At 39.5% G+C, this 16,831-nt stretch overlaps 1 protein-coding gene, 1 non-coding gene and 1 pseudogene across 9 annotated transcripts in view; 2 read left to right on the top strand and 1 right to left on the bottom strand.

Annotated features, from left to right (window-relative positions):
* Melk (maternal embryonic leucine zipper kinase) overlaps positions 1-7,112 on the bottom strand; it is a 74,008-nt gene extending 66,896 nt beyond the window's left edge. For 5 of the 8 annotated variants that reach the window (XM_026379373.1, XM_026379393.1, XM_077797920.1 and 2 more), the window contains exons 1-3: positions 7,055-7,112; positions 5,749-5,834; positions 1,956-2,072 (exon numbers count right to left, since the gene is read on the bottom strand). In XM_026379373.1, the coding sequence (XP_026235158.1) occupies positions 1,956-2,072; positions 5,749-5,834; positions 7,055-7,112 (261 nt within the window). The remainder of the gene's footprint in view (positions 1-1,955; positions 2,073-5,748; positions 5,835-7,054) is intronic. The other 3 variants (XM_026379383.1, XM_026379424.1, XM_026379408.1) reach the window with 2 other exon arrangements.
* On the top strand, positions 2,966-3,067 carry LOC113176040 (U6 spliceosomal RNA). The gene has a single exon (XR_003300033.1). It is a non-coding gene; the product is annotated as a U6 spliceosomal RNA (small nuclear RNA).
* A 3,038-nt stretch (positions 7,113-10,150) lies between the features above and the next one.
* Positions 10,151-16,425, top strand: LOC113175894 (transmembrane protease serine 4 pseudogene; annotated as a pseudogene).
* Positions 16,426-16,831: the final 406 nt, after the last annotated feature.

Genomic DNA, 16,831 nt, shown 5'->3' with positions numbered 1-16,831 from the left:
AAATTAGATCAGTGGTTACTGGGAAAGGCAGAGCAGGTACTGCTATAAAAATTTACTTTGAAAAGGTTGGAGAAAACTTTCTAGGATGATGGAGATGTTTTATAACTTGAGTCAGGTGATAAGTACATAAGTATATACAGTATACTTAATTGTGCATTTACAGTATGTAAATTATGCCTCAATAGTAATTTTTTAAAACTCTATCCAATAAGATTTATATGAAGAAAACAAACTATTTCATATTTTTCCATATAAAAATAATGAGAAAAAGCATCCAAATTTTTAAATTTTTTTAAAAAATACAAAAATAACAACAAAGAGAAAAAACATTTAAAATCTCCATGAATGTACATAGATAATTGGTAAGCTAAAATGCTAAGTGGGCCCAGCCTGGTGGCCACATCTATAATCCCAGTTACTCATGAAGTTGAGGCAGAAGGAACACAGCACGTTCAAGGTCAGTCTTAACAAGACCTCTCAAAATAAAATTTTCATAAAGAACAGAGGATGTAGCTCAGTGGTAGAGTGCCTGTCTAGCAAGGTCCTGGGTTCAGTTCTCAGTACTATAAAAAATAAATAAATAAAATGTTAAGTGGGGAAAAACACAAGGTACAAAGTACTATAGTTTATGATCATAGGCTATACATACATAGACACACACAAACATATACATACATATGTAAAATATTTCTAGGTATCCATAAGAAACAAGAAAAATAGTGAATGACAGAGAGGAAAAGGAATTAGATAAATGGAATACAGGGTAGAGAGGATTTTATTTTTAACATATATTCTCTTGTACCTTTTAAATTTTGTCCAAGGTTCATGAATATTTTGAGTTTTCATTTTTTTTTTTTTAGGAATTTCAGCCAGGTATGGTGGCATGCACTGCAATCCCAGCTACTCAGGAGATTGAGAAAGGATTATTTGAATATAGGAGTTCAAGTCGAGTACAGCCTGGGCAACATAGGAAGACCCTGCCTCCAAAGAAAAAGATTTTAAATTCACTATAGCAGACCATATGGGTAGATCTATAGTAAAGTAAAAATAGTTCTAGGTCCAAAACTTTCAACACAAATTTTAAAATGTATTTGAAACAGCGTTAATCTGTAAAAACAGTGTGTAGCTACACATTCTTTGGCTAAAACTAAGAGATGAATGACACGAGTTCTCAAAACTATGTTTAATGCCATAAAGGGCAGTTTAAAACTTGAAAGAGTTTAGTTTCCATAACACATAGACTGGAAACTCTATATGCTGTGAATTAAACTGCCCCCCCCAAAAAAAGATATGCTCAAGCCCTAATGTGGGACCTATGAATGCGACCTCATTTGTAAAGTTATTTGTAAAAATAACCCAATTAAGAGGAAGTCATACTAAATTAGAGTGGGCCTTAATCCAATGACTTGGGTTCCTATGAGAGGGAAATTTGGAGACACACTGACACACAAAAGAGAAAAGACCATTTGGAAATGAAGGCAGAATAGAGTGGTTTGGTGTATCCATAAGCCACAGAACACCAACAATTGCCAGGAAACACCAGGAATCAGGAAAGAACCTCCAGAAAAAAACAATCTTGCCCATGTCTTGATTTGGGAGGAACTCAATCCTCCAGAACCCTAAGACAAATTTTTACTATCTTAGGCCACCAGGTTTGTAGATATATTGATAGGAAATCAATATACCATATAGAACTGAAATGGATCCTTCCCTTTGGGACCAAATTCTAGCTTATTTTATCCAATAATCTAAACCACCTCATTAGGGGTATATTAGAGAGAGTACATATACCATAAATTTGTTATATATGTCTACTTTAATCTAAATTCCTAGAGACAGAACTCAAAACAGGCAAACCACTTAACATTTATTTTAATCTTTTAGGTGAAACATAATTTCTCTCAACTATTGATAAAGTGACCAAAAGTTTTAGGTCTCTGGAACATACTACTAACCTCAAGAACTATGAATATTTTGTTGGCTGTTTCCAACACATGATAGAGTTGACATATATGCTGATGTCTCAAATTCTTCAAGGCATCAATCTCTGTTTTGACCCGGGGCAAATCACTCTGTGACAAAACATCATTTCAAATGAGCAATAATTTAATAGGAAATATTCCTAGTATCCACACCAGCAGCTTCAATACTATACAGAAAAACTATCAAAAAGCCCTAAAACAAACTGTTCAAAAACAGAAAAATTCAGGCATGGTGGCATATACCTCTAATCCCAATGACATGGGAGGCTGAAACAGGAGATTTGCAAGCTCAAGACCAGCTCTAAGCAACTTAACGAGACCTTCTCTAAAACAAAACAATACAAAAGGCTGGGGATGTGGCTCAACAGTGAGCCCGTGGGTTAAATACCCAGTACCAACAACAACAACAACAAAATGCCAATCAAGAGCCACACTCAGTGGTGCAGGTCTATAATCCCAGGAACTTGGGAGGCTGAGGCAGGAAGATTGCAAGTTTGAGGCCAGCCTCAGTCATTTAGCAAGATCCTATCTCAAAATGGGATGGGGTTGTTGCACATGTAGGTTCAATCCAAAAAAAAATAAAAGTTGGTTAGGGAGAAAGATAAGCCAAGCTGAAATGTTTGAAAAGACAGAAACCTAGAAATCCCATGAAATAACAAGTAAAACCTTATTATAAAAATGGACTCAAGTGCCTGGCGTGGTGCACATACCTGTAATCCCAGCGGTTTGGGAGGCTGAAGCAGGAGGATTATAAGGTCAAAGCCAGCCTCAGCAATGGTGGGGCATTAAACAACACAACCCTGTCTCTAAATAAAATACAAAATAGGGTTGGGGATGTGCCTCGGTGGTCAAGTGCCTCTGAATTCAATCTCCAGTACCCGCCCCCCCAAAAAATGGACTCAAGCTAATCATCAAGGGCTCAAGATTCAATTATCTAGAATTATATAACCAGACAACAGGTCTTGATCAAGAATCAATTACAAGTGCTTGCTTCAGCAGCACATATACTAAAATTGGTACAGAGAAAATTAGCATGGCCCATGCACAAGGATGACACGCTAATTCATGAAGCTTTCCATATTTACAAAAAAAAAAAAATCAATTGCAAGCAGGGTACAGTGGTGCATGCTTATAATCCCAGCAGTTTGGGAGGCTGAGTCAGGAGGAGGCAAGTTCAAAGCCAGCTTCAGCAACTTAGTGAGGCCCTTAGCAACTAGACAAGACCCTGTCTCTAAATAAAATATGAAAAAGGGCTGGGGATGTGGCTCAGGGGTTAAGTGCCCCTGGGTTCAATCCCTTGTACGAGAGAGAGAGAGAGAGAGAGAGAGAGAGAGAGAGAGAGAGAGAGAGAGAGAGACTAAAATCTAAATTGCTCGAGAGAATTAATTAAATTTGTAATCAATGTTTAAAAGCCCAAGAAAAATGAGTTTTAATGTTCTTTTATTAGATTAATGAATATAGTATTGAGAACTAAAAAAAAACAAAGATTGAAGACTGAATTATTGTTCAATAGATTATTAAAAATAAATTATCTGGAACATTACTCAGCATTAAAATAAAATAAAATCATGGCATCTGCAGGTAAACAGATGAAGTTGGAGAATATAATGCTAAGTGAAGCCAATCCCAAAAAATAAAAGGCCAAATGTTTTCTTTGATATGAGGATGCTAACTCATAATGTCGATTGGAGGAGGAGCATGAGAGGAATGGAGGAACTTTAGATGGGGCAAAGGAGAGGAAGGACAAAGGAGGGGATAAGAGGATAGGAATGGTAATGGAATGAGTTAGACATCACTACCCTAAGTACATGTATAAGACACGAATGGTATGAAAATACTTTGTGTACAATCAGTGTCTTGAAAAATTGTACTCTATATGTGTAATATGAAATAAATTGTGTTCTGCCATTATGTATAACAAATCAGAATTTAAAAAAAGAAAAATAATAATTGTCAGATTTTTTAACATATACCTTGAAGAGAATTCAAAGAATTAAATCACATTTCTACATCAAAACTCCTTAGTTTCCTGTGACTTATTTATGTATGTTAATCATGGCTTACATCCTTAATAATAAAAAATAAGGTAATGATTAATGAATGCTAAATCCTGTCTCATTCCAACAATAAGAAAACATTTAAAAATATTTTTTATGTTTCATAATTAAGAACATGTTACAGCTGGGCAAACGGGGTATATGCCTATAAGGCTGAGGCAGAAGAGTTACAAGTTCAAGGCCAGCCTGGGCAACTTAGTGAGACCCTGTCTCAAAATAAAATCTAAAAAGGACTGGGGACATAGCTCAGTGCTTTCTTAGTACATGCAAGGCTTAAAATGTTTATACTGTTTACTAAACTGTAAACTATGAATAATTATAATACTAACTCAATCCAAAAGAAAGTCATTTTTCTTTAACTTTTTTTTTTGGGGGGGGGGCAGGGCGGGGAGTACCAGGATGGAACCCAGGGCCTTGAACCTGGTAGGCAAGCACTTTACCACTAAGATACATACCTAACCCCTTTTTACTCTATTTTGAGACAGGGTCTCACTAAGTTGCCCAGGCTGGCCTTCAACTTGTGGTCTTCCTGCCTTAGACTCCTAAATTGCTAAGATTATAGGCATGCAACACCATGCCCAGCTAGTCTGAAATTAGAAATTTCTTTTCTAATACTTAAAAGATTTTAAACAGAGAAAAAACTTAATTTTCAAAATTGATCCTCAAAAAAAGAAACAGCCAGCATCTTGGGAGGCTAAGACCAGAAGGATTCCAAGTTTGAAGCCAGCCTACACAACTTAGCCAGACCTTGTCTCAAAATAAATAATAAAGAGGTCTGGGGATATAGCTCAGTGGTGGAGCACCCCTGGTTCAATCCCCAATAGTATTAAGGAAGGAAGGAAGGAAGGAAGGAAGGAAGGAAGGAAGGAAGGAAGGAAGGGCGGGCAAGCCACAGGTATATACTTAGAGACTAGTTAGAGTTCACTAACTCTCAGGAGAAGAATAGAAACAAAAATTAAGTCCAGAAACAAACCACATGAAGGATGGTAGAGGGAATTAGAAAATGAAGACTCCTAACAACTTCAAACACTGGAAAGGCATAGAAGGCACAAAAAGGACCATCAATAGAAACAGGTTTTACTTCAATATAAAAATAATAATAATTTTATATATATTATAGCCAAAACCACAAATTGAATGGGCTATTTTAGTAAGTAATGAACAACTCAAACCTGGAAGCATTCTCAGAGAGGAAAAAAATACTGATTAAGAAAAGGATTCATTAGATAACTTCTAAAGTCACTTTGAATAAAAAGCTGGGATCTAAGACTTATCTATCTACTTATCTATACTACAAAATATATCAACATTAGTGAGAGTATTGTGAAAGGGTAAAAATGGGAGATATTAATATTCAGAAACTCCTCCAAGACTATGAAACAGTGCTGTGGATATAGTTCAGTTGGTAGAGTGTTTGCCTCAAATGCACAAGGATCTGGGTTTAATCCCTAGTGCCACCAAAAAAAAAAAAAAAAGACTATGAAACAACCACCAAAAAAAAATGAATGTTACAGAGTTCAAACCCCTACATTAAAATCTGAAGGACAAAGTAACCCTCCCACCCACCCAGACTACTTTAAAACCACAGATCTCTATTCATTTTTTAAAGGCATAAAAATATTATTCTAAGAATAGTAATTAGGATATTCAGGTTTTAATCACAAAACTGTTCTACAAGGAGAATATTAAAAGAACAATTTTAAACTTACCCCTAGTGCATTTTTATCCATGATTTTTATAGCTACCATCTCTCCAGTGAGGATATGGCAGGCAAGCTTGACCTTTGCAAAGCCACCTATGCACAAGAAAATTTATGACAGAGATAAACAAGGACTCAAGCAGAAACACCTGTTCACTTTTTTTTTTTTTTTTTTGTACCAAGGATTAAATTCAGGGGCACTCCACCACTGAGCCATATCCCTAGCCCTATTTTGTATTTTATGTAGAGATAGGGTCTCACTAAGTTGCTTAGTGCCTCAATTTTGCTAAGGCTGACTTTGAACTAGTGATCCTCCTGCCTCAGCCTCCCAAGCCACTGGGATTACAGGCATGCGCCATTGCATCCAGCTACAACTGTTTTATAATTAACATTGCTAGAACATAATATAAAGTTGCTGAGACCAAAGACAAATTATATAAAACTTCCACTCAGTTTTAAAATTCTGAGGATAAGCAATTACGCTTTAAAACTGGGTCAAAAGCAGAATAAATGTTTCTCCTTAGATTTCTCAATCTTCAAATTAACACTTCCAAAAAGAAGCTTCTGGTAGCCTGTTCCAAATTCTTTACCATTTCAGTAAGAAGCAACTTCATTTTCCCAGGTGCTCTCAGGCCCAAAACCCTGGAACCATCCTTATTTCCTCTCTTTTATAATACCCCATAGCCAAAACATAAACAAATCCCACTGGTTTACTGTGGAGGAAAAATATTAATGTTTACATGGGGGAAAAGCAGGTACTGACTAGAAATGGTCTGTCTTACCTGAGTGAATGAATATAAATAGATATATATATATTTGATCAACCCATCAAGATCAGTGCACTTCGCATGTTTTACCATGTTATACCTCAATAACTACCTCATCACCATCACTATCATCCTCACCTAAATCACCATCATTGCCAGAGTCACTTACCTGAATTATTACAATAGCTTCCTAACTTCTCTCTACCTTTGCCCTTTCCCTCTCCCCCACAATCTTTTCACCATCAAGCAGAGTGACCCACTGAAAACAAAGGTCCCACCACTCCTTGGCTCAAAACTCTCCAATGACTTATTTTTTTTCTTTTTCTTTCTTTCCTTTTTTTTTTTTTTTGGCCAATGACTTACTTAGGATACAAGTCAAAGTCCTTGCAATATAAAGCCCTTCTACTACTTTCCTCTACCCTTGCTCCACTTTTTCTTAGGTAGAAAATTTTAATACAGCATAAGTTAGACTAAAAAGCCTCAAAAGACTATACTCTCAAATAGTTGATCTATCCTCTGCCTCCAAGAAAAAAAAAAAATAACAATTACCTGTTCCAATAGTTTCATATATTTCATAGTATTTGAGAAGTTCATCATAATCTTTCATAGTCCACCTGGAAGTGTTTTCAAAATGATAAAAAGAACCTGTAAGACAGAAATACCACATGACCAATAAAGGAAATAGAGCCAGTTTATCTCTTCCATTTGAATTTCAAATATAAATGACTTAGGTATAAAATTAATACTGAAAAGAACAATTAGCCATAGGGGGAAAACTATCCTGAATTCCAATCTGACACCACACATACAAATCAATTCCAAATGAAGACTTAAACATAAGCCAGGCACATTGGCCCACACCTGTAATCCCAGTGACTCAGAAGGCTAAAGCAGGAGGACTGTGAATTCAAAAGGCAACATTAGAAAAAAAAAGAAAAAGTACAGCATATACAATTATGTACAGTATATAATATTTAATATTATAATAAATGACCACTACTGGTTTATGTTTAAAAAAAAAAAGACTTAGCAATTTAGTTAGCAAGACCCTGTCTCTAAATAAAATATAAAAAAGGGTTGGGGATATGACTTAGTGGATTCTATCCCTGGTACCAAAAAAAAAAAAAAAAAAAAAAGATTTAAATATGAACCCAGCACAGTGGCACATGCCTGTAATCTCATGACTCAGAAGGCTGAGGCAGAAGGATCACAAGTTCAATCAACCCTCAGTAATTTGATGAGGCACTAAGCAACTTAGCCAGACCCTGTCTCAAAACAAAAAATAAAAAAAGGGCTATGGTTGGGGCTGGGGTTGTGGTTCAGCAGTAGAGTGCTCGCCTAGCACATGTGAGGCCCTAGGTTCAATCCTCAGCATCATATAAAAATAAATAAATAAAATAAAGATATTGTATCCAACTAAAACTAAAAAATAAATATTAAAAAAAAAGTGGGGGGGTGGCTAGGGATGTGTCTCAGTGGTTAAGTGCCCCTGGGTTCAATCTCCAGTGCAAAATTTAAAAAAAAAAAGACTCAAACATGAAAAGATAAAACTTTAAAAAATATATTGTTGTGGGCAGTGGCACACATCAGTAATCCAGGGACTCAGGAGGCTGCAGCAGGAGGATAACAAGTTCAAGCCAGCCTCAGCAACTTAGTGAGACTCTATCTCAAAATAAAGAATAAAAACTGTCTGAGGCCAGGCACAGCGGGCACAGACTTGTAATAGCAGTGACTCAGAAAGCTGAGACAGGAGGATCAACAGTTCAAAAGTTCAAGGCCAGTCTCAGCAATTTATGGAATCCCTGTTTCAAAATAAAGAATAAAAACAGGCAAGGGATGGAGCTCATGGTATAAAGCCTTTGTGTCCAATCCCTGGTATTAAAAAAAATAAAAATAAAAGACTGTTATTAGAGGCAAAAGCAAATGGAAATGCATATTTGGAGCTTAAACAATTGGTTAGCTTATAGAAAAATGAACACTGATCTCTATATCTCACACCATACATAAAATCAATCACATCTATGAAGACTTAAAAGTGAAAGTCAAACCTGTAGTCCTCAGGAAACTGAAGCAAGAGGACCACAAGTTCAAAGTCAGACTGGACAACATGTGGAGATCTTGTCTCAAAATAAAATTAAAAGGGCTTGCTGCTAAGTGGTACATGCCTGTAATCCCAGTGGCTCCAGAGGCTGAGACAGGAGGATCTCGGTTCAAATCCAGCCTCAGCAACAACAAAGGCACTAAACAACTCAGTGAGAGCCTGTCTCTAAATAAAATACAAAACAGGGCTGGGAATGTGGCTCAGTGGCTGAGTGCCCCTGGGGTTCAATCCCGGGTACCTAAAAAAAAAAACCAGGGGAGGGGGGACTTGCTGACACACAACACAACAAGGTGGGGAAGGGAAATAGACAAAAGGAAATGAAGAGAAGAGAGGAAGGATAGGAATAGGAAAAACTGTAGAAGAAATCAGAAATAACTTTCCAACGTATGTATGTGAATACACTTTAGTGAATCTCCACATCATGTACAACCACAAGACTAGGATCCGAATCAGAATAAGTTATACTCCATGTATGTATGTCAAAATACACTCTACTGCCACATGTGTATCTAAAAAGAACAAATAAAAAATAAATTTAAAAAATTAAAAGGGCTGGGAATGTACAATACAAGTGGCAAAGTGCTCCTGGGCTCAATCCTCAGTATGGGAGAGAGGGGGAAAAAGAGGTACAAATCTTTAAAATATTTAAATGTTTAAATCTATAGCTGGGAGTGGCAAAAGAAAGAGGCAAGACAAGAATACTTAACAAAAGTAAGCATTAGAAGAATAGTTTTATGGAAACCAGGAAGGAAAGAAAAACTCAATAAAAAAAGTTTCTAGAAAGTAGACAGCTAATAAATTTTCTAAAAGTGCTGCTACATTGGTCAAATCCTAGGACTTGAAATTAAGTGCTACAAAATAGAGCATTCTATATATAAATATGACACGGGGTTAAAGCTCTCTAATCCTATACAGAAATGGTTTCTCTAAGGGGCTCTTCTTTCCAAAAGCTGATATGGCAATAAAAGGCCTTGGGATGGATCCCAACCATGGCAAGAGAGGTCCCCATATCTCTTAGAAAGCCAAGCAGGAATCTCAGGGACTCAAGGAAAGTACACTGTGTCAGTTACAAAGAATTTCCCACATAGTCCTGCACAACATACTGGGGCTCCAGAGTTCACAAAGGGGTGTGAGGCCAAGGCCCATTTAATGATGAAATCCTACTTTGCCTGGTCCATTCCTTGGTGACCTAGCAGTGGACTAGCTATGCCAGCACAGGGTTCAGGATCCCAGGAACCCATTCTAACACTTCAATAGTTTAAGAGAGCACATGCACAACCAACTGGACTTGGGAACAGAGTTCTACCTAGAAAGAACAAAGCCCATGCATCTTGATCACTCCCTCTCAATGGTGGAGTGTTGGTACTAATGTTCATTTCTTTCTAGAGCCAGTCTCATTTCATAAACAGGTAAACCTCTCACAAACCCATTTAAGTTCTGGAATTGATGGATGGCAAGCACCATGTTCCCTATCTTCAAGTTCTCTGCTCTATAGCCTGTCCTCATCTAAGGCTGAATTACCAGCATATTATGAAACATTAATAATGGTCACCATTAATTTGGGACACCTAGAGTACAAATTCAACCTCAGAAGTGTGGTGAGCTTATAAAGGAAGACAGATTAATAAGGTAGGCCCTTATTAGAATAAAGATGGGTCATCTTCTTAAATTGAAGTAGAGAAAAATCTGAATAAAATTATCAAAACTCTAAGAATTACAAAGGATTATTTTTTAAATATTATTTCAAAATGTCTAAAGCACTGATTTCATGAATCCTTTTCCTTGAAGAGAAAAAGTAAATTAAAAGTAAATTATTATCAGTAATTTGGCCAGTGAAGCCAGGTATAGTGGCTCATACCTGTATAACCCCAACTACTCAGGAAGGTGAGACAGGAGGATCACAATTCAAGGCCAGTGAGGGCAACTAAGTAAGACCCTGTTTGTATTTTTCTTTGTTGTTGTTGTTTTAGAAGGAGTGCTGGAGATTGAATACAAGAGCACTAAGCCCTTTCTATTTTTATTTTGAGACAAGGTCTCAATAAGTTGCTTTAGGGCCTCACCAAGTTTGAGGCTGGCCTCAAACTTGCTATCTTTCTGCTTCAGCTCCAAACTCACTGTGATTACAGGCATGGGACACCGCACCCGGCTTAACAAGACCCTGTCTAAAATAAAAAATAGGGCTGAGCATGTAGCTCCATGGTAGAGTGCTCCTGGGTTCAATCCTTAGTACACTGAAGAAAACTAGAAAAGCTTTGGGAGAAAAAATACAAAACTCAGCAAAAAAAAAAAAAAAAATTGAAACAGCATTTAAAAAAAAAACACACATTTTAGGCTCAATGCAAAAGAAGAAATGGAAAAAGAAAATGGGCACCATTTAAAAGGTATTAGCCATTTCCCAGGAAGAAATGGCACTGAAACAACTTAATAAGGAGCTTGAACTTTTAATCTACCTGAACCTGCATGAATAGAATAAGAAGTAAAGTCAAAGTCGGGTCCTAGTGCTGAGGGAAAATTGGTGATAAAAAATGAAACATCTCTCCTCCTGCTGGAAAAATCACAATCACAGAGGACATACTAATTCTCACTGGGCACCTGAAGGCATAGAATTACAAACACTCTTAATAGTAACACTAATTCAGAAATCTTTTAAAAAGCATTAGTCAATGGGACAAATATGAAAATAAAGTGGAGCCCCATCACCAAAAAAGTGGGAAAACAGGACTCAGAATTTCTAAAACAAGCAATTATAGCAGCTAAAATCCAAAGGTCAACACAAAGCTCAAAAATCTATGGGATCCTGATGAGGGAAAGAAAAAGAGCAGGGAAATGGAAATAGAGGAATGTTGGACTATTAATCTGTGGAAAGTTGTCTGCTATAAAAATAAGCTAGCAGATCCACTGGAGAGCAAAGCCCCAACTAGTGCAGTACTGGGGTACTCAGTGCAGGGCTACACATTTCAAAGTGTGAAAAACCATTAAGATGGAAATGGATAAGGGAAAATAGCAGGATTCAGGAAGAGTACTAAGAGCCACTACTGCCCTCCACATAAAGAACTGGGCTATTTTGAATTGTCACCCTCAGAAAGAAAATGCAATTTTTAGTATGATGTTGGAATTCACTTCCTCAAATTAGAGATATAAGGGCATCATAACTTCTCAGGGGCATTTAACTACTGAACCACATCGATAGCCCTTTTGTTATTTTTACTTATTTTTGAGATAGGGTCTCATTAAGTTGCTTAGGCCTCACTAAATTACTGAGACTGGCTTTGAATTTACAATCCTCCTACCTCAGCCTCCCAAATTGCTGGGATTACATGCATACAACACCTGCCTGGACACTTTCTAATTTTGAGACAGGGTCTCACTAAGCTGCCAAGGCTGCCCTCAAACTTATAATCCTCTTGGCTCAGCCTCCTGAGTAGCTGGGGCAGGCTTGCGTCACTGCACCCAGCTTTATTTTTTTGAGTCAGGGTCTCATTAAATTGCTCATGCCAGCCTCTAACTCACAATCCTTCTGCCTCAGTCTCCCAAGTAGCTGAAATTACAGGTGAGGAAGGACTGAAGAGCCTGACAGCCAGCCGTCCGGGGCCAAGCAGCAAGAGCGAGTAGTTTGCTACCTTGATAACAGATTATACTTTATTTTTAAATTTTGTGGATGTGGAACTCATTCTAAATACTCTTAAGTGTCCTGGTTATCCTCTAGAATCTGAAATATATAACACAGAAAGAGTTATGATTGGGATAACCTAACTACATTATTAGTCAATGTGGAAGATTGCCATTGTAGACAATAAACTAGGAAACTAATCAGACATCTGAATGTCCTTTTCAGATGTGAATAAATAGAAGAATTGGAGGTATACATAACTGAGAACTCAACATCTCTGGCTAGAATTAATGAGGAGGTGGTTTATGGTTAAATTGTATAGGGCAGCAACAAATTGGGGTGTTTTGTTACTAAGAGAATTTGAGGGGCTATGCTAAAAACATTTATCTGCTGCAAAATACAAATATCACACCAAGAGAGTTTAATGAGACACTAATGAGAATAATTTCAACTGAAAACACAGAATGGCTTATAATGCAGCCTTGTAATATGGTTAACTAGCATCCTGCCCTGCTCTCTTGCAGAGGTTTCTGAGGAGACCAAAGAGACATCTGCCCATCTAAGTAGAACCATAGTAGTTATGCAGGATGGTGAGATCAACTGGTGAAACAAGCCCCATGAAGATATAAGGAGGCTTCTTCTGATTTCTCCCACATTCATGAGAAACAGAAAACAAAACATAAACAAAAACAAAAAAGAGAGAGAGAGAGTGAGAGAGAAAACCAACTGAGCTTGTAGCTCAGGGGTGGAACACTTGCCTAGCATGAATGAGGCACTGGGTTCAATTCTCAGCACTACATATAAATAAATAAAATAAACGTCCATCGACAACTAAGAACTATTTAAAAAACTGTTACCCTGACCTTCTCCCTATCACATTAATCAAAGAGAAATGCCAAAGGTGAAACTTAAGAACAATTTCTCATCCGGGGCTTGATCATTCTCTTGGGATGCCTTCTCCAGGGAGTGTCCCTTCCCCCTCGCCCTTCCCACCTCCAGGCTTCTTGGTGGAAGTGACCTGCTGCTGCGTTTATTGCTTTAGCCTTCTATGCACCCTCTTAGTAAGCCTTTTACCCACCACTTTAAGGTGAAGGGAGAGGAAGGATCTGGACTCTGAAAAGGGGGTGGCAACATATTTACTTTTTTTTTTTTTTAACGGAAATACACCACTGGAGTGAGTTGTACGGAAAGAAATAACGCAAATCCCTTCTTGGAGCTTCTTTCACCGACACTGCATTGGTCAAGGAAACAGGAATGGGAATTCACATGTATCAGTCTCCTGGGCGGCACGCACGGATAACCCTGTGAAGCCGGTTCCATCATTCTCCTCACCGGGGAGAAACCGAGGTTCACATGAGCCAAGAATCTCTTCAGGTACTAGGCCGGTAATGTGGGTCTCCAGAAAACTCCTCCCGTCTCCCGGGAGCCGGGAGCGAACCGGGTAGGGCCAGCCACACCCCGCGCCCCGCACAGCCGAGACCCTGGCCCTCAGCTACAGCTGCGGAGGACGGACGGGAGAACTGACCTGAGGAGCGGAGGGCCGGGCGGGGTCGGGCCGGACGGAAGGACTGAAGAGCCCGCCAGCCGTCCGAGGCTAAGCGGCGAGAGCCAGAAGACCTTAGGAATCGTTTCGTTCGCCAGGCTCTGGTAGCTTCCGCCCGCCAAAGGAATCAAACCTCCCGGGCCGGAAGGGGCGGGGCGCGGGCGCCGCCTAGTCCCAGCGGGGCGGGGCGCACAGCTCTCGGGAGCGCGCCGGGCGCGGGATTCCGGTGGGGCGGGGGCCTCGCGGACGTGTTGGGGCGTCAATTGCTTGGCCCCGCCCCAACGTGGACGGCTGAGGAGTGACTCAAGCTCTGCCTCTTTGGACTGGAGTGTGCACCCTCCGGAGGGTGAAGATTTTCCAGATTGGCATTGACATGCAGAGTTACCACATACTTAACTTTCTTTAAGTTCTCTCCTAGAATTGATCTGCCAGAGAAGTCCTTAGTAGTCACAGTTCTCATTTTCGTCCTCCTGCTGCCTAAAGGCGGTTTTCCCACCCAAAAAGACAGGTATACCACCCTCCTCTCCTGAATCTTACTAAATCTGTTGTCACAAGGAATAAAACCCCCAGGAACCAAATTAATCGTCCATTAGCTGACATATGCCACCATAAACACCAACCCAGCATCACAACAGTAGTTTTCTGATATATTTACTGTTTGGTCATTATTTATGTAATTTTTCCCCCAGTACTGGGGACTGAGCCCAGGGCCTCGGTATGTTAGCCAAGGTCTCTACTACTGAATTAGATTCCCAGCCCAAACTACCCCCACAGCCTTTTTTTTTCTTTTTTTTTTAAACAAGGTCTGGCTAAATTACCATCTTGAACTTGGGATCATCCTGCCTTAGCCTCCCCAGTAGCTGGAATTACAGGTGTTAGCCAGCACACGCCATTATTTATATAATTTTTTGATGGACTGGACAAATTATAACTGTAGTGATAACTCCGACCAAAGAAAAAATTTAAGAATTATAGCCACAGGAAAGAAAAAATATATTAAATTTAAATTTATATATTTTATTACAATAAAATATAATAGGGTGCTGGATAAAGGATTGTAAGGCAAAAAAAAAATGTTGCATGAAGATAACATTCTGTCCTGGATTTCATACCCAAGCTGCAAAAATAATAATAATAGCATTCTGGGACCAGGAGATGTAGCTCCATGGTAGAGCACTTGCCTACTACTCACTGGACGCACTGGGCCCTGAGTCCAATTCCTGGCACCACAAGAGAAAGAATAAGATAAAGTTGCATATGATTACAATGAGGCTAGTGAAGCCTAAATACCAGGCTGAGGTTCTTTATAGATATAGGTAGATGATATAGATATAGATATAGATAAGATTCTGGGAGATGGAAATATGAACTAGGAGAAAAAAGGAGAAATAAGTGAATGTTAAAGAGGTAGTATATGTAGCAAGTAACAGCCTGACTTAAAAAAAAAAAGTATATGGACTGGGGATGTAGCTCAGCGATAAAACCCTTGGGTGAGTCGCTAGCTTCAGTCCGCAGCACTGCAAAATAAGAGGCTGTGTATTTTACAGTGATCTTTTTTTAATAGATGACAGTAGGTATCAAATCATTCAAATATTTCCAACTTCTTACATACCTTTAAATGAGTGATGTTACACACTTTTATTTGAAAATGTTTACAATATACTGTATATTTTGGCACATGCCTATAATCCCATTGACTCAGGAGGCTGAGGCAGGAAGATTGCAAAATCAAACCCAGACTCAGAAACTCAGAAAGGCCCTCAGCAACTTAGCAAGACCCTGTCTCAATTTTTAAAAATTAAAATTAAAAGGACGGGGGATGTAGCTCAGTGGTAAAGTGCCCCTGAGTTCAATTTCCAGTACAAAAAAAAAAAAAGCTTTTATAATAATCCCATTTTTTTAAAAAATTGCAATAAATTACATCCTTTGCAACTATTCAAAATTGTGATGAAAAAAATTTACACATCTACTTAAAATTTTTCAAGATTGTTTTGAGTGTATATATCCAAAACAGTTTGAATATCACTAAGTTAAAGACAATTATATAGCAAGAGAAAACAACCCAGTGCCAGGAGTTAGGAGCTCTGAGCTTTGAGACCTGAAAGAAGAGCCCTACCCTCTAGGGGCCTATATCCTCATATGAACAATAAAGAGGTTAGGTGGATTCTTGGCCTTGGCAGGTCAGCCTCCAGTACAACAAGCAACACGTCTGTGAAGGAAGCATCCTGGATCCCCAATGGATCCTCACGGCAGCCCACTGCTTCAGGTACAATCAGGCCCATCTGCCTGCCCTTCTTTGTTGAGGAGCTTGCTCCAGCCACCCAACTCTGGATCCTCTGCTGGGGCTTTACGGAGCAGAATGGTAGGAAGATGTCTGACACACTGCTGCAGGCGTCAGTTCACATCATTGACCACACCCGGTGCAATGCAGAGGATGCCTACCAGGGAGAAGTCACTGAGAAGATGCTGTGTGCAGGCGTCCCAGGAGGTGTGGACACCTGCCAGGGTGACACTGGTGGACCCTGATGTACCAGTCTGACCACTAGAAGGTGGTGGGCATTGTGAGCTGGGGACATGGCTGTGGGGGCCCAAGTACCCCAGGAGTATACACCAAGGTCACAGCCTATCTCAACTGGATCTACAGTGTGTGGAAGTCTGAAATGTAAGGCTATTGTCCCTCTGAAGCGTTCAGAGCTGCTTCTCTCCAGTCCTGCCCACTGGGGATCCCCCAGAAGTCCCACACGGGGGCTCGTCTCTCCACCCATGGCCTTGGCATTTGCTAGAGCAGCAAACGGCCTCCATTCCTGCAAGACCCTCACACCCCAGAGGCACCCAGAAGGAAGGCAGCTGCCCTAGCTCAGTCATCCCCAGTGCTTCCAGAATCCCAGGGAGAGATGCAGCCCGCTGAACGGAGCCAGCTATGGACCGAGGTCTCAGAAACACTGCTCACTAAGGAGGAACTTTCCCCCTCTACTGAATGGAAGAGGGTTCGTTCATGAGAACCCAGATGACCAGGCTGGAGAGGAGAAGAAGAGGGTCTGGCCAGCCCTCTTTCGCCACCCATTCCCAAGC

The sequence above is a fragment of the Urocitellus parryii genome, chromosome 4 (genome assembly GCF_045843805.1).
Source record: "Urocitellus parryii isolate mUroPar1 chromosome 4, mUroPar1.hap1, whole genome shotgun sequence".
Classification (NCBI taxonomy): Eukaryota; Metazoa; Chordata; class Mammalia; order Rodentia; family Sciuridae; genus Urocitellus; species Urocitellus parryii.
The sequence above is the reverse complement of the archived record's forward strand: the minus strand, read 5'-3'. Positions and strand labels throughout refer to the sequence as shown.